At 39.4% G+C, this 18,868-nt stretch overlaps 1 protein-coding gene across 2 annotated transcripts in view; it reads right to left on the bottom strand.

The window, feature by feature from the left end:
* Window positions 1–14,956: 14,956 nt before the first annotated feature.
* The window catches only part of jag2b (jagged canonical Notch ligand 2b), a 46,092-nt gene continuing 42,180 nt past the window's right edge, over window positions 14,957–18,868 (bottom strand). For both annotated transcript variants that reach the window (XM_080048009.1, XM_080048010.1), the window contains 4 exons: window positions 18,515–18,772; window positions 18,289–18,420; window positions 17,848–17,998; window positions 14,957–17,725 (listed from right to left, as the gene is read on the bottom strand). In XM_080048009.1, the coding sequence (XP_079904135.1) occupies window positions 17,178–17,725; window positions 17,848–17,998; window positions 18,289–18,420; window positions 18,515–18,772 (1,089 nt within the window). In that variant the 3' untranslated portion in view covers window positions 14,957–17,177. The remainder of the gene's footprint in view (window positions 17,726–17,847; window positions 17,999–18,288; window positions 18,421–18,514; window positions 18,773–18,868) is intronic.

Here is an 18,868-nt window from a genome sequence, read left to right as displayed (position 1 = left end):
CTAGTTCAGATGCAACATTGTCTCCCGGACATTACTGGCAAATTAGCTGCTGATAAGTGGACAGGAAAGGCAGCAGACAGTGTGTGGATCTCATCAGAGAGCTTGGCCACAACACAGTGGTCTCAACAAAATCACGATTGGGAGCAAGTGTCACATGCCAGCACCAGAAAGTTAGTAAAAATGCAGGTTTACATAAAGGGGTTATTTGACTTGTAATGTACAGTATGTGTGTCCTTTATACCATATGTAATCCAATATAGAATTATAAATGTGTGCCAGAAACACACTTAGCAGCATGCAGCATATCAGAATTATTTAGTAGAGTAGTATAGTGAATTTAGTATGAAATAAATCATTTTAACAACATTGGTTGGCAATGAGCATCCCCTGTCATATCATCTGCTCACTGCTTTTAGGAGGTTAAAAGTGTTACAGTGTCTGTATATAGTGCCTAATAAACATTTCAGCTTGTCTGTGCATCAACGTCTGGGTCTTCCCTGTTTGAACTGGCCACACTTGTGCTGCGAAATAATATACATCTTCTTTTTCCGGCAGCGCTTTAAAGATACACAAATAAATTTCGGAAGCATAAAAACACATAACGTGAAATGAAGGGCAGCATGGCTGTGCAGCAAATGAAAAAAAAAATTACAGCCTGGGATAGCAGCCAACTGATTTGACGCAGATAACATAAAAAAAAGTGTGCTATAACTAGCTACAATGTTGATAAACTGGAGCATAACCAAAATAGCATACAGTTATGACTGTTTCAGCTCAGAATGCATTACACTTATCTGCAGATAACCAACATCCATTGGTAAGTTTCCAAATGTCAACGTCAATCAGATCAGCTATTTGAAAAACATATTTCTTTATGTCCTCTGACATGGAATCGTCATCTGATAAACAAACCAACAGTAAGAAGAGACAAATGTTACAGTAACACACGGTTCAATATGCAGACCAAAATGTTGTTACCAAAATCTATTAAAAAAAGGCAAAATGAAACCTCCATATGGAGGGCAACAGAGCCATACCGGCCTCACGTTTACCGCCACTGCATAAGACACATTTTTTATTAATCACCTAGGAGTACATTTATGAATCAACGGAAACGGTTTATCTCTTATCAGCAGATTCTGCTTACAGCTGAACGCACAATCACTGATGGTAAGACAAAATGGAATGCACTTGCAAGCTTGGATCTGTGAGAAACCATCGAACCATTCCCCCTGAGGATTTATAAAAGGAATTTTAACCAAACGCCAATGTGGCTAATTGTGTGCACACTCAGAAAATAAAGCACTTTATTCCACATTAAGGTTTTCAACAGCTTGTCACTGGGGCAGAACCCCCTCAGACACAGTTGTGTACCCTTTAAATTGTGATCTTATTTGTACCCCTTGTTTAAATGTTCAAGAATCTACAGTACTTACATAAATTCCATTTCCTTAGAATGTATTTCAAGGTTACTCACTGACAAGTTGAAGCATATAAATAAATATTGAAAAAGTAAAACCTTTTAAAAGAGTACAATTTATAATTTGCAACTTGTGTTTTGTATTTGGCAAAACACACTCTTGATATTGTACATTAACATTTGGAAGAAAACTGTACACAATTGTGTACCTTTTTAGAGTAAAAAAAAGTACACAGTTTGTCACCAAATTTGGTCCTTAACTTTGATTTCACATTGACCTTTCTGAATATTGTCCGGTTTAAAATAGCTTTAAAGTCAGGTTTGAGTTCAGGTTTTGAAAATAGGCCTCAATCTAAACCCTAAAGCCCAGTAAACACACACACACTGGGAATCGTGATCATTGCATGGAATTGTATCCCTCCCTTTGATGTTTCTCCAAGGGTGACTATTTATACAGCCACCACTTGTTGTCTGGAAAGTGCAAGCCTCTGCTGCTCCTTAATCCCCGCTGTACACAAGTATATAAACACGGCCTGGCCTCACAACGCTGCCCTCCTTATCGACAGGAACCCAAAGTTCCTCCTGTGGAAATGTCTTTGTTCCCCCCTCGGCTGCCACACAATGAGCGCGACTCTCTGGAGTCGGCTGAAGGCACTGCAAGCGAAGGCCTTCACTCATTCCACACAGAGCACGGCGAAGGCGCTGACCTTGGCAAGAAGCTATTAAAATTGTTCTCCACAGAACACACGTATGTACAGTCACCTTGGTGCACAAAAACACGCTCTCATGTGCAGCAAAACATGTTTCAGTAATGGCGTCCAGCTTAAAAACAAAGGGAGTTCGGCAGAAGGACACAAGTTAACCACAGTTAGATTTTCTATCGAGCCTTTTTATATTTCATATTGTATTGGGGACTGCAATTAATTCTTATTTTCATTGTTGATTAATCTGCAGTGTTTTTTTCTCAAAGACAAAAGTAAACAAAAGCTTTTGAAAATAACATTTCATAAACAAATCACAAATCTCTTGAAAACCCAAGTTTGTGTCAGATACTGAGTTTATGTCATGTATTTCAAAGAAAAGCATTCGTTTCTCAGATAAGAAAGGGTGGAAGCAGGATCCTACGTTTTTGGTACCTACTCCATCAACATTCTCGAGTGGAAAAGGACCTAACGTTACCTCATCCAAAAAGATACCCGACCTAATGAATACTGAGTAGAAAAACCTAGGCGCTTTACGTTAGCCGCCAACGTCCCTGTGAAGACCAGCGACACAGAGGCTTTACTATCATAGGTCTTGCAATGGAAAACGACCTCCAGAAAAATACCTGATACAAAGGGCGCGTAGAGTAAAGTAGAGTAAAGTAGAGTAGAGAGACCCTGTACCAAGTAATGGAAAAGCACCAAAAGTGAGTTATAAAGATGTTAAATTCAAGAAAAGAGAGCAGTGCTATCAGAATGTTACCGGAAGAACCTGAGATGAGGCATTGAACTATTTATTTGGGTACAGGCCCTGTTACTTCATATTTCTCTGCATGATGACATGACTATATACAGTATTTCCTCTGACATGTGGCAACCTCTGCCAGGTGCAATGTGGTATTACTACTCGATATATTCACCAACTCAGGCTCTGGATAATGCAAAACCTCTTGCATACAGCACTATGACAGAGGCAGACGGGCATGAACACACAAACACGCACATGGGTTTTCCCTAATGACTTGCCTCACGGCGGCAGGGAGTTGGAACTCCGCAGAGGGTGAAATCCTGTTACAGCTGGCTTTTCATGATGCCTTTAACCGCATTACACTCCCCTCTCAAGTCTAGATCCAATTTCCCTATTGAACAAGGTAGCACACACAGCCGCACTGTGACAAGGCTGTCTGCCTTTAATGTCCTAAAAAACAGAGTAAGTTTTTATTTTTCCAAGCATCTCCAGTGGCCGAGCTCTCTGGGTAGATGGGAACAGGAACTCAGTCAGACAGGCGGGGGTGGATAACTCACTTGACGCTGGTGAATGTTTGTTTGAGAGCGTGCGTATGTGTGAGTGTGCGTGCGTGTGTGTGTGTGTGTGTGTGTGTGTGTAGTCCTCAAAATAATAGAAAGATGCAGAAAAGACCTGATTGAAGGGTTATAATAAGGATGTGAATTACAAGTAAATTAGGTTTAGGTTCAGGGTTAGGCATGGAAAGGAATGGAAAATAACAGGAATGGAAAATAACACTTAAATTCTTCCTAACTTGCTTTGGGCAAAATGTTATTGGCCGGTGTGTTGTTCTTGCCTGTGGTTATAGCGGACCTTTTTTTCTAAAATGATTAATGAACATTTTCCTTAAACTATTCATATGACTATAAGTCAATTATCAAGAAAGAACCCTTTTAAAGTGCAGGTCCCAGTTTCTCAAACATGAAGAATTGCTGCTTCTTGATGTTTATACTAAGCACCATTTATATAGCAGTCAGACACGTTTTTGAAGACATTATATTTGTCTGGGGAAAACCTTTTTCAAGACTTTCTGACTTGTATTGACCATCCTGCTTAATTGAAAAAGGTTTGACAATTAAAGCTGCCCTAATCAATATCTTTATAGTGACAATAGGTCAAATGACAAATAGTAAGGTTAAAGGTATCCTTTGCACTGACAAACCCACACAGACTTATCACTTGACTATTCAGGTCACCTCAGATGTACTGAGCTTTTTAGCTTCTTTCAGCTTATTGTTTTGGTTTCCCACCACCAGTCAATTGTTTTGTTCAAATGTTTCCAGCCGCAGTTGTTCTCAGCAAAAAAACTCAGATTAACAAGCTGTATACAACCTGCTCTGCACAAAATGAGAATGAATGAAAAGGCCAGTGGAAGGGTGGACCAAAGAGTCAAGTGTTTCCCTCAAGATTTATGGAGAATCAGAAATCAGCATTCTGCTCCAATGTTCAATGCCCCATATTAATACCATGTAGTCAACAGAGAAACCGGAACTAGCTTACAAAGCAACTGAATTATACAAATAAGGGGTTAATTAGGTGGATCTGGCTTCCACTACCTTCCTATGCATAATAGTTATAAAAAAATAGATGTAACCAACTATAGAATTGCACAACCAGCTTGAATTTACTTTAAAGGTCCACAGCAGGTCCCATTTCCCCTCCCCCTGGTCAGCAAAGAAGTCTGTCCAAAAGGCTGCTGCAGCATCGGCAACATGTTCGTCTGCACGATAAAAGGCCTTCCTTATTAAGTCAGCTGTCACATTGGGCACCTGGCCGAGCCACAGATCCATCCACTCACTATTCACAGCTGTGCCCTTACCGCTAAATGCCAACGTTGAGTCCTAGCATGACCTCAAATGACCTTGATTTGGAGATCTTCTCCGCAATCTTATTCCTACGAACATAAACACTGCAAATCTAGATGATGGATCCATTTTAGCTATCTTGAAAAGTCGTATTTTTGAGCATCCCTGCTTGTCTGCTGGGTCCTAACAAGAGTATACGATAGTGGTTACAAACAAATGTAACTTGGATAACCGATGACCAATAGTACCGAGTTTTAATGGATGGATGGCCTTGTTCTCATTGGCCTTGAAGAAAGCAATCACTCATCTTAACGTGGGATTCCCAGTCTGTAACCTTCAATTGTGGTTTTGTTCGTCCATTGTAATTGTAATTGATTGAGTAAGGATGGAGATGACCTCTGATTGTGTATCTAAGGTTGTTTCTGTCAAGTGTCAAGTTGAGAGAATTGATTTAGTTATTGAATGGGTTTCTGATGAATTGATTTTTTCCCCTTCTGGAGAGTGTCACTTTCACCGCTGTCCATCAACACAGAAAGGAGACACTGTCCATCAGGAATCCATGAATTGGTATTTCACAGCTGGTAAATGCTGTGCTAATTTGGACCAAAGTTGGTCTTCTATCCTGTGACCTAAATAGTAAATTCCACAAATGGGACTGATATCATGCAATGTTCTAACTGATTTCATGCAATAAAAGCAAAGCACTGATTAGGCTATTGGCTAGTTGATTGATCGATTAACTATTTTGATCATTGATACAGTTGAAATCAGCAAACACAGCAGTTTTAGATTCTCCAATGTGATAATTCTTCTTTTATCTTCAAATATGTCCATTATCTTGTCTTCCAAAGTAAATATTCAAATGTCCTTTTTGTCTGACCAAGAACACAACACCGAAAGATAATTAGTTTACTATCTGAGCCCTGTTTCAGGTAGCTGGTTTTACACACTCTGGGTTTAATCCTGCGCTCTGAGTTGGTCAACTCAGAGCGCAGGGTTGATTTGTAACTGGGTTTTCGGTTTCAGAACAGTGGATCAGCATTGGGTCAATCAACTCTGAGCATGTTCACTCTGGGTTGATCGCGTGCGTAAAAGCCATCATCAATGGATCGCTGATAACATGATTCACCATGGAAACAGAAGAAACAAATGCTTGATCCTCCCACTTCTCCACTTCTCAAAAAAAATTACTTCTCCGCTCCTCCCACTAGAGTTAGAAATATTAACGAATGGGTTTATAGTATGGAGAAGAATTAACGGGGATATTATCTCATACCTCTGATCTAATCACCTCAGCCATTCAGAAAAAAACAGGGGAAACATTATTTCTCAATAGAATCATTACGTTTCCATATGAGAAGCAATCAATTTTAAGAATTAAGTTACGCATATCAGCAGCAGCAAAAGTAGGCTATTAAGCTTGTGCTGCACATCATTGCTGACAGTGTTTTATATTCGCTGTATTATGTAGGCAAGCTATAATAGGCCTACTGTGCAGTAAACAGACTGTCGCTTCTTTTAAATGAGGAGTGAAAGACATTAACGTTTGACACATTAGATGACAGTTTCCATTGTAGAGCCTGATTGATTTATTACCAGATCCCTTGTCCTCAAGTGATTACAGTTTAAATTATTATATTATTTCTATATTCATATAGGCTAAGGCTATTTAACGAAGCTCGTCTGTAACTTTGGGATGACACAAGTGAACAGTAACGATCGCGTGCAGCCGCAGAATAACATTTCAACCTGACAGACATCTGTTCAGTGGCACAGACGTTAAAAAATGTCCTATTAATAAAAATATACATACAATACAAATAGGTTTATTAATCTGAATGTTGAGCCTGTTTACGATGTGTAAGGTGGCCTATGAACGAACGAGAGCTGAGAACAAGGCTACTGATCAGATAAATGATCGATCAAACGTAAAATCATCAGTACATGATAAAAACATCCCGATGGACATTTCTATGGAGTGATTTTGTTTTAAACTGTACAGGGACGCGTTGTAACAGTGACTCTTTCTTCAGTCAGAGCTGCAGCGTAACAAACTCAGGGTAGGTCTAACCACCTCCCGAGCAGGTTAGAGCCACGGCGTATGTTGCCGCAGTAACTGACTCTCGGTTGCCTCAAAACCAGCTACCTGAAACAGGGCTCAGAAATGAAACTTCATTTTTGTCATATTTGAGAAGTTGAAACCAGCCAATATTTTGACTTTCTGCTTGAACTACTAGTTGATTTTGTCATAATAGGTGATGATTTCTTTTTTCGGACTTATTGGTTAATGGTCTGATTGACGCAGCTCTAGATTATTCAAAAGAGCACTCCATCAATTTAGCATTGTACTACTGCAACATTGGCTGGCTTACAATAAACAAACATATGAGAATTGATAAAGCAGAACCAGATATATACTGTATCTTAACCTGTCAAATCCCACCACCTACATTAACAGCAAACAACTCGACCGCCAACAGTTTTTTCGGGTATCTGAAGCTAGTAGTGGCTAATGTAGAGCCAGCTTTAAACAGAGCCAGCTACAGAGATCTGGCAATTTTATTTATGCACTAGTACCTTGCAAGACCTGTAAAGGGCCAGATTTGGTGAAGTTACTCTTTAATGCGTTGCTCTGTTATTTTAGCATCGTAAACTGAATATCTTCTGGATTTATAGATAAAAAGAAAAAAAATATGTAAAAAAGAAGACATTTGATGAATCCACATTTTAACGAGCATCTGATCCTATAATCTGACATGTCAGGTAAGGAGGGAGGATAATGAAAGTAATTGTTAGGAGTGTAAGCCCTACTTTCACTCCTGACTCAGGTTACCTTAACATTAAAAATGAGCCTGTATAAATTGAATGCGGGAACATCAAGAATAGTTTCTACCAATAAAATGCCCTTAAGCAAGGCATCAAGCTTCTACATGTTGCAGATGAGCTGCTTACTTGCTAATTAAATAAGAATTCTGGCTGACTCGCTGACTGCATTTAAGTGTTTTAATTTGAAGAAAAGGTACAAAACTTTTCTTTCAATCTCCCTTTTTTGTCGAAAAGAAAGCTTAGCAATGACCATGTTTCATGATGTTTAATCTTCTCAATCACTTTCTCTTTGGCGTTGATTTCCAAACACTCTGGCTCACCTACACTTGGTTTGACATGTCTTAAGGCAACATATTTCTCTGACATGCCCAAACCAACCAAGGAATGTGTGATATTACAAAATCACTCACTTTATTTCCTTACTCATTATGGATGAAGTGATTCAAGGCTGAGTCACACATTAGGCGTGCCATCATCAAAGCATCTGCCAAATGGCTGAAATGTACAGTCGACTTCTTCTCCTTTAAAAAACATTGCTTTGCTGTGCTTTTCCATTACCAAAACTGTATCCACACTGCATTGGAGGTTCCACTCAAATTCGAATTGAAGCTGTTAAAAATTAATTTTTCCAGAGCAATTTTAAGGGACTTCTCTTTAAACGTATTGGTTTAAAAGTTGAGGTGCGTAGTTGATTCTTGACTCAACAGATGAGACGAAACAGCCTCATCATAAGGTCCATGTAGTAGCACCCAAATGATCTTTAGAAAAACTTGAGCTATCAATCCGACATGAACAAGAGTTCAAAAGAAATGCATAGATCTTCAATTGCGTGGCGATTTTGACTATTGCTTGTTTATTATTTAATGTTGAAATCTGAGTCTGGAACATAACCAAAAAATACTCCATCCTAGCTCTAAATAATATCATGATTTAAGCAATGGTCAAGTGCTTGGTTACATATGTGATGAAACAATGGTGTCCCATGGTAGCATTCTTCAATGTAAACTCTCATATACATAAAACATACCTCAAAACACCAGCGATAAAGGAGCCTGCTGGAGATCCAGTCTGTAATCTTGTAACCTCCCCTGGCCCCTGGGCAGCAACTAATTATGTTCTATAATTGATTTATCTGACGATTATTTCCTAAATAATTGATTCAGTCTGTTAAATGAATGATTGATGAATGACGACTGAGCCATATCGATTATTTTGGTTCCAAAAAACTGTTCAAAACCCTATTGAGAAACCAATCTTCACTACAGTAACTAGAAGATATACCGTATTTTCCGCACTATAAGCCACACTGGACTATAAGCCGCAGGTGTTTTAATGTTTAATTACCATATGTAAGAGTTTGTTTACAGAGGGGATTGTCGGGAAAGAAATGGCTGCTTGAGGAAACTCCCATTTATTAACATTTCAACAAACAAGTTGCATATTTGCATAACGTATTCAAGTGTTACCGTTTAGTGCAATAGTAGCTACAGAACATATACTGTGCTGTGTAATTATTATATTATTAGCCACACCGTTATATAAGCCGCAGGGTCGAAAAATGGGGGAAAAGGCGCGGCTTATAGTCCGAAAATTACGGTATATATTTTTAAACATCTGGCTCCACTTCCAGAGAGTTTGTCTAAATCTTATGTCAACAGACATTTCAGAAGCAAAACAAGATGGAACAAGTTCCCAACACCCTTCACATATTTACAGCGAATTTTGGTGTGTTTCTTACAATGGTACCTTTAAGTATTTCAGTATCGTATTGTGATAACGCGTCTATCTTACTTACATGTACAATTTTGCTATGGATATTCAAATGAAGATACACTAATTGTTCCCAAAAGGGTAATACTAATGTCTGTAACAAGGCTACTGTATGCATTTGCATCTTTAATACTATCACCATGAAATAAAACTTATGGCCTGAGATAAAAAGATAAATGCGTAGAAACAGATATCAGAATATGGATGTTCAGATGTAATTCATTAGCTGAATGTGACGTCAATGGAAAATATGTGAATTTGATATCATGTCCACCGGTATGTGTTACATAAGTCATGACAAGTTTTCCATGAGGTCAGTATGAGAGGGGTATAATTATGTTGCTGTGTGCAAGACAACAGTCATGTTAGCATCAATAAAGCAGGTGTTCTGGTTGGCAATGAAAAACCCAAAGCCAAAATTCAGTATTATAAAAACTGGTTAACAATGTGCCAATAGGAAACCTTCCAAGAACAGACTAGACTATGTTAAATCTACAAGCAACAACTAAGCATTAACTAGCCAATAATAACATTACCTAAACATTAACCAACTGTTAATAGCATTAACTAAGCATTATCTAACTGTTTATTAAGGTGCCCATATTGTAAAGTTTTACCGCACAATGTTGAAGCGCAGGCACTTGTTATTCCATTTCATGTTACTTTATATTTACATTTTCAAGGCAAATATTGTACCACAAAATCAATGATAGGCTTTTGTTACTAGTATAGTTATATTGTTACTTTGCAGGTTCAAATCCACAGTTCTTATCCAATAATTTAATTAATATATTCTAAATAATGCATAATGAGCACTGGAGCACTTAATGCAGGATTGGTAATTGTAAAATGATTTCCATATTGTGGTATTGCTACCTTTACTTAACATTACCTTCGCTCTGTGCATGGAAAAGTTAATAAGGGTTCTAATTTTGTTGTGCCGTACATACTGTAACTTGCTTGCAGAGTTAGCTCCTGCGTGTATTTTATGTCACTCGGGCTGGGAGAGGTGCAAACTGACCTTGCATATCAACTGTACAAGGTGTTGGGTTGCACCACACACTGTCACTTGAGCGTGTACAAACAGACATGCATGGAATATGTGGAGGCAAAACTTAAGTGGGAAAACTACATGATGAAATTTCAACAAAAGCAGAGTCTCGACCACACCACGTTCCCATCTATATGATCATGTAAACATACAGCGACATGTGTGTGTGTTATTAATGTTCAGGATATATGAGCTCATGCCTTACTTTGCCCTGTCAGCTGCTAAAGGCCAGATTCTCACCAGGGATATTCAAACGACCACTAAATGTACTGTACATTCGCTGGCATCAGGCCAGTGCATGAATACATGTGTAAGAGTGTGTATGCATGGACTAAGGCTCCTATCTGAGGTACGGAAGTAGATGTAAATTCACAGTTTGTTTACCCTCATCTGACCTTTGACATTTCCTTCTGCCCTGCAAAAGCCAACATGTGTTTTTTGAATGACTTGAATCTGCTTGTGTTACAGCAGCAAGAAAAAAAGAAAGACCAATCACTTAAGATTGATATTTGTACCAGTGACAAATTATTTTGATATTTTCATAAATCCATGGGTGAAAATCTGGTAGTCTCTACTAAACACCAGTGGTACTTTTAGTGTTTATGGATATATATATATTGAGCTATTTTATAAAGGGGACAATTTGAAGGTCTCATAGAAGCAACCTAATTAACTATATTAATAAGATATACTGTAATAGGGAACATAACAACTCCAAAACACAGAAAATAATGAGAACTATTTGTTTTGATGATAGATTCTAAACATCATATTGCATATTCAGCCTTCGGCATATTGGTCCCATATGGTCAGTAAATTGATTAGCCAATACATCTGCAATCATTTTGACAACCCATTAATCATTTAAATAACGTTTCAGGCATACATTTACTGGTTACTGCTTTTTACATATACATATTATCTTGGTTTTCTTTAATAGTTAACTTTTACCTTTAAGACCAAAGCTACTCTATAAAAAATACATTAAAAATAATGTAATAATTTAAAAGATTCTGCAAATATATCTAATTTAGGATTTATTTTACACTCAAAAAGCAGTTCAAATAAAAGGATTTGAATACATTTGAACCTGTTTGCATTTGTTTTTTTATGTGTTGCTCTTAAGCCTTTATAACCTTAGCCATAATTTCACCTCCAACCCAAAAAATATAATCATTATGATATCGGATGGTATCATATTGGCCCACATCCAAAACATAGATATTGGAATTGGGTCGGAACTTAAAAATACTGGATTGGTGCATCTCTAGCCCTATTTTCAAATTAATCTATTAAACATGATGTTATCTTTACATTGTCCACATCACCGGCAGCTGTAAAAGATGAACATACATTTCTTGTTCAAATGTTTGATTATCATAAAGGCACCCTCAACCGACCAAATATACTTTCCTCTAGCCAGTCTTGTAGTGTATGCACCAGCACCCAGAAAAGCTGCTATGGTGCTGCAAGTCATCCAGTAGCACCTTACCCCCACCCCAGTCATCCCTTCCCCTCTGCCAAATTCATGCCCACCCCCCTACCCCTCATACTCCTACTAGTGTCGACAGTTACTGCAGTGGCGAGGCAGACCTGAAGTGCCAACCAAAACACAAAAACACACACACCGAAACAGTCCTTACACTGTGGTTTGTTTCCTTGCCTCAGCTGGTTCATAGTGCCAGCTGCAGCCCCCTGTCTACCAGCACGTGCCAGCTTGATGCCCCATAAGGGCCATGTTTTGTGTGTGACTGTGTGTGACTATGTGTGACTGTGTGTGTGTGTGTGTGTGTGTGTGTGTGTGTGTGTGTGTGTGTGTGTGCGTGGTTAAAGGGGACAGAGAGCTTATCCTAAAATCCTGTCACCCAGCTGCTTCAACTGTCAGATGCTCCCAAAAAAACGAATTAATGTACGGAGCAGCAACAACCGGGATCCGGGGCACACACACAACATATAATTTCAGTCAGACTGTGTGTATGAATTAAAAAAAGACTGCGACCTTCTCTTTTTAACAAAGCAAAATGAATCATTTGTGATCAGTCGTTTCTTCTACATTCTATCTGTTTCCTCTGCTCGCGAAAGCTTTCGGCCATTTTGCACTGAGTGTAGTAGTACTACGTGTTTACAAATGCAGCATACCCAGATGTCCTTGGCTGTTGTGTGGAGCCACCTTTGGAATCTCTGGTGTCAGTTTACCGATGCAGTCTGGGATCAGTGGGTGAGGGGGGATACTGATGCTGATAGGCACAAAGGTCTTGGCATCACACCTTGTACCTAGCAATGGCAATAAATCCTGTTTTATGCTTAGTGATTACACTTAAAAGAGGAATTTAAACAAGTGCTGAATCAAAATGAATACTAAAATTGATAGAGAATTAATAGTTTGACATTAAACTGATTGGTAAAACTGCCAAAATAGTCGAGTCTGTTGTATGCTATTCAGAAAACAAAGGCCATAGAAGCTAATTTGGGGTTTTGGGCAATATATATATAAAATTGATTTGACTTAACTACAGCAGAAGCTAATTTATTCCATGTAGGCTACTGTTGCTAAAATATCCACATTAAAGTGACTACGAGGAACTTTTTTATTTTTTTTATTGTAGTGCCCCCTTATTAGAAAAGCGGTAGTGTTTTTACAACACTAGCACGTGCTGACCTAAAGATCTTTGCTAGCATGTGACAGCAGACCATGCATTTTCTACGGAAAGTGATTAAAAGAAAGACGTCACAGGAGCACAAGGTTATCCAGAATAGTGTGGTATGATGTAGTATCAAAGAGAAAGGTCATTTGGGGGCAAAAGTATTCAAGTATGTGAATGAAAGAAAATATTGGGGTGAGAGTTAGAAAGGAGTCCACTTACCACATTTCTTTCAACCCTCTTCTCATCTCTGTTCTGGGGGGCAACTTGAGGCTACATTAGCTGCTAGTAGCATAACAAACCTGAATCTCTGATGAATCTCTCTGTCGGCTGTGGCTTGTGGGTAATGTAGGCAGCAGGATCCGGATGATGACAGATTATCACAGGCTCTGCTATATCAATTTTGAATGTTTTTTATTTTATTTCGTTAATGTCCACCATTGTTTTGGGAGTTTATTACTAGTAAGTAAGTAAGTAAGCTTTATTTATATAGCGCCCTTCACAGACCAGGGTCACAAGGCGCTTCACAATACACATTTAGTGTACTAAATGTGTGGAGATTTAATTTCACTGTAACTAAGGGATCTCGCTTAAATCATAATATCTCAAGATTCAAAGTACACAAAACTTTAGCCTAAAGCAGCTATCTTATACTGTAGTACTGTATCAACATATTTGTTGTCAGAATCAATAATCAGTATTAGGAGAGGCACAACACATTTTAGCCGGATTTAATTTTCAAATTTTATCTGAGGGATTGGGGCTGGGCCTCCTCACCTGACAAGATATTCTGATATCAAAGTGATAACCAGCATATCAAATTATGCTTGGAAAACAGAACAAAACCCTCCTTAAAATGAATTTACAGACATCCATATATAATTTGTCCACAAACATTATCAGCTCCCTTTCCCTTCTCCCTCTTGTGTCTCCACCACTTTCACAAAGCTGCGTTAGTCGATCTGGCCTTTCAACAGGGGAAGGTCCTATTAGCGGCCAGTCAGGGGCACCCATGGGAGTCTGGAAGAAAAAGTGTCCCACCCCACCATCCACTCCGCCCGGCACCATAACATTACTCATGAAACATTCACATCGTTATGTGGCCAGGAATGATCATGCCAGCCTCCCATTGGCCGAGACCGGATCAGCCCAGAACAGGAGATGAGGTTCTATTGGCGTGGTGGTGAGCGAGAGTGATGGCAGGATGGCGTGGGGTTATTGGAAGCGATCGATGCAGGCCGTCTTCAGCCCACACAGACAAGGGCAAGGGCAAGCATGGTTTCAGTAGGTTGTTGTTCTTGTGCCAATGAAGGCTTATAATTAAGAAACTGCAAATTGAGCCAATAAGCACAGCAGAGCTACTTATACGTGTCTGATCACTCCTGTCTGCTTAATTCTAGGGGGTCTATAGCCATTCAGATAACGTTGGTGCTATTTTTCCACATTTTTCACATCTTTCTCCAAATGATCCACAAACCTCAATGGAACTATTTCCTATTAAAGATATATATCTAAGTTTTCTTACACTGAAAACATTGTATCTGGTTCCAGCTCGAAATGTGGTTCAGAAGCACAGTGCGGGGTGTGTGTAAATTAACCCTGCAAAGCGATAACTACATATAGAATTAGCCTAGAACGACTTGAAATATTGAACTAAAATATGAATTACTGTTTCCAGAAACTTAATATAATAAATTAACCAGAGCATAATTAGCCCTGCAACCATATTGAAAACTCTATACAGTATATTAAGCAAGAAGACCATGAGGCAAGTTTTGGCCAAGGTGAAGAATGAAAAGATAAGTTAAATTTTTTTTGTGAATTCACATTTCCTCTTGCACTGTCAAAATGTTTATGTGTAGGGATGTACGGAACTCCAGCATCCATTTGCTTTATTCTTATTGGACAGTGCTTATACAGTGTTGTGTACTGCAAACCAAATATTACAAGTCAATCAAGATGTGTCAAAACTGCTTTAATAAATAACTGGGATGATTATTTAGAACAATGAAACATCCACTGAAAGAAGTGAAACCATATTTACTTGTATAAAAATTAACGTATGTCCCTTTGTAGAATAAAATGTATACAATATGCATATTCAGCTTTTAACATCAGCAGTGATGCATCTTTAATCCTTTATTTTGCTGTGTCCCATTTACAGAAAATACGATGGCATTTTGAGACAATGACATGATATGAAAAAGGGGTCATTTTGAACCGAGTTGGTAACTTAAAAAAAAAAGAAGAAATCAAATACGCGTGGTAGCAAAAACATCTGCATTGGCAGATTTTGTTCCCTTCATTAAAGCCTTTAAACCAAACATGAAACTAATGTGTGACATCCACATTCACGACACTGAAAAGTGCCATGGTGGACTGTTGTTTTTTTAATCCTCCTTCCAGAAATCTCGATGACAGCAAAGTGAGAGAAGAACACTTTACTCAGGCGAATAAAACACGCCACTATACACCACACAATGTTTTAAAGAGTTACTTTTCCTTAATAGTGAAAACAAACCAACATAAAAAAAAAGATGACCATTGATTACACATATAATGCATCGCTCATTACATTAAGGCACCTGAAACAAAAAGGTTTGTGAAGGGTTTAGCAATGGTTTGAGAACGTTTTAAGGCCATAATGTTAGCAACACTACCTGCCCAAACAACCAAAATCAGTCTCATCTCTACTGGAAAGCAAGTTAAAATGACTTAAGCGTCAAAATATAAGCAGCAACTGGCTCAAATAATGTAGACATAGATGGCGCATGAACAAGTTGCAATTCCGGCCACGCCCATATATGTGACATCACTTATTGAGTAGTGGCCAAAACGGCAAAGTTTGTCTATAAATATGCCATAAAGTTTGAACTTTCCCTTTAAATGATATCAAATGTTAAAATGTTCTCCGTTCTGTTTGGCAGTGTAATTATGACGTACACATATTAACCGTTTATGCTTCATTCCAATACTCATACAATGTTTCCTTCGGTTGGGAAAATTTTTGCTGAGATGTATTTGCATTCAAAAAACAAAAAGTCCAATAGAGGTGGTTCGCTGAAAATTTAAAATAAATGCATCCTGGGGACAAACCATTTATGAACCCTTCAGAAATTCCTTCACAGGTGGTACCTCATTGTAAAGACTCTTTACTGTGGGACTCTGGGTATGAAGTGTTATAAAACGTGCCTATTTCAACTGGCATAAATAAAAGGAATGGCGTTGTAAAAAAAATAAAAAATAATATTAATCATAATAATAATAATAATAATAACAATAAAAATGTGACTTGTCTTTAAGTTACTTATTTCAAATATACACAGCGACTCCTTTAGTATTTACACATATGTACAGAGCATTCATTTCTGTTTTGATCGAACACCTTGAATGGCATTGCTGTGAAATTGAACTCTCTAAATGTACACTTATATCCCTTTGAGAATTGAGAACACGGAGGTCAAACTGGGCAGCGCGACTCAGGAGCCTCAACACAGCTCTTAGAAAGGCACTTGCTACCAACTCAAATACTGCAAAACATCCTCAAACAGAGCCGAGACAACTGAGAGACAGCAGAAAAATAATGGAAGGCCACATATTAGGCACTGGGGTTTCTGTCCCCTCTCCCCTCCAGGCCAAGTGTTTTGGTAAGGCTGGCGCATGACGGCCACAGGTGGATCGGTGGGCAAAGCCGGAAAAAGACAAGAGCATAGGAAGGGTTTTCTCTGTTCCTGTGGCGGCAACAGTCCATATCCCTTCAAACCCTAACTTTACTGCCCCCCTCCCATACAGACACTGAACAGGAGCCCGCTGACAATTTAACAAAATCATAATCATCTGTAAACGAAAAAACATCTATACAGGTTTGTTTCTTTCTCCTTTTCGACGATTCATCTTTAGCAATTCCATAAACAAAAATTGCAGAGAGCTTCTTTTGCCTTCTGAATAATGTTACATTATGTATACATAATTAAAGAAAAATAAGTGAACAGAAGCGACACAAAAAGAGGATGTTCACCTGTGCTCTAGCCTCCTGAATGGAAAATCTTCTCAGGTGACGAAAACATAAACAAAGATCGGCTTATTAAAACACAAAGCCTTTTTTCAGTCCAAAATCTATTCCAAAAATAAGAACGGTAGCTTCCCTCGCATTGCGAGTCCTTTGTTTATATTTCTTATACACAATGGTCTATGTGGTCTTTTTGACCAGTCAAGGCGGCACTGACATTTTTCCAGCGGTTGTCTTTGGGGCTGTAGCCTGGGGTCCGGTGGGGCGCTTTGAGGGGTGAACTGGAGCTCTGCATGGTACAGATCACTCCCCCACTGGACTGCACTGCAGTCTTAGAGTACTTATAAACTGGCTGCTTTCCCGCCTCTGCTCCACCACACTCCACTTCGAGCTCTAGCTTTCCTTCTGTCTCCTCTTCCCCCTCTGTCTCCTCCTCCTCCTCCCCCTCCTCATCACACGTCCGATAGGAGGGGCCCATGAGCTTCTTGCGCTCCTGCTCCGCCTGCCTGTTGCTGTCCTTCGACTGCTGCTGTTGCTGCTGACGTCCCACCACCAGCCGGAGAGGCTCCCACAGGTTGTTCACGTTTTCGTCAGCGGCCGATCGTAAGTTCCTCTCACGCTCTTTTCTCCGTTTGCGTGTCCACCAAACACATACAATGATACAGAAGAGGCAGAGCAGGCAAAAGACCGCACACAAGAGCGGCACCAGGTAATCTGTTGAAGGAAGGAAGATAACAGGGAACGAGGAAGGAGAAATCAGAAAATGTAGTGAGAACTCACTAATAAGAAAGTGAAATGATAGACCCTTGTGGTACACCTTTGTTATTATTACTTACCCACTGAAGGGGGCATGACCTGCGTTTCCACTTTGACCTCAATGACTGCCAGCATGATGGTGCTGTTGTGGCGCTTGGACAAGGTGCCCACTATGACGCTGGCTGCCTCATTGATCAGACTGTGGTCTGGTAGATCTTCTGGATGGAAAGACTGAGGAACAGACCAGAGAAAAGGGAAGAAATGAGACAAAACAGATCGGACCAATGCGAGACAACATTGAGTTGTCTCCCATTTACATCATATTCTTTTGTGAGCATTTGTAGGGTTGAATGTCTTGTTCAAGTGGCCAAAGAGCAGCACAGGTTCTTTGAGTATCTGGATCACAACCAACTAAAACTGCATGCCAAACCTCATAATGACCTCTAGCACTGCAACAAGCCAAGAGTAGGACAATGTGCAAACTAATTTATGGTTAAAAAAGAAAAGTTTGATTCACTTACAATAGCCACCTCTACAGCATCCTGATTGGACTCAGATGGGTCACATAGCAGGAGAAGGGCATGTTTTTTAGCCAAGCTTCTGGTGTCTGGTAGGTACCTCAGCTCGTAGCAGATGTTCTCTACCGTTGTTCCCTGCATATGCGCGCAAACATAACCATCAGCATCAAAAGAAACATCAACCAAATGGAAAATATAAATACAATATATATGTGAAGAGATGACTCACTGGTGGTATTTTGTCTTTATTGAAAACAAGTGTTATGCGGCCGCAGCTGTTGTCCAAATGCCCATTGTTTGGCTGGCACTTGGTGGTGGTTTGAGGAGGCGAGGGTCCAGCCATGGAACAAACCCCCCATTGATGGCAAGGGGGGGAGAAGCAGGTGAGGTAGCTGTGCTCCTGACACTCTCGTCCAGCTGGGCAGGATTGCAGTCTCTGGTCCTGGCCAGATGCCTGGAGCCGGCAGGGGCGGCGACCACACAGCACCTGATGTCAAAGGGTGAAAATATATCACTAATTTATCCAAGACACATTAAGACTTGCTTTAGGAGGAGAATATGCTTTGTCTGGCACCGTTTTTAA

Source organism: Ammodytes marinus (assembly GCF_949987685.1).
Source record: "Ammodytes marinus genome assembly, chromosome: 19".
NCBI classification, from domain to species: domain Eukaryota; kingdom Metazoa; phylum Chordata; class Actinopteri; order Uranoscopiformes; family Ammodytidae; genus Ammodytes; species Ammodytes marinus.
Note: the sequence above shows the minus strand (reverse complement) of the source record. Positions and strands in the feature narration are given on the sequence as shown.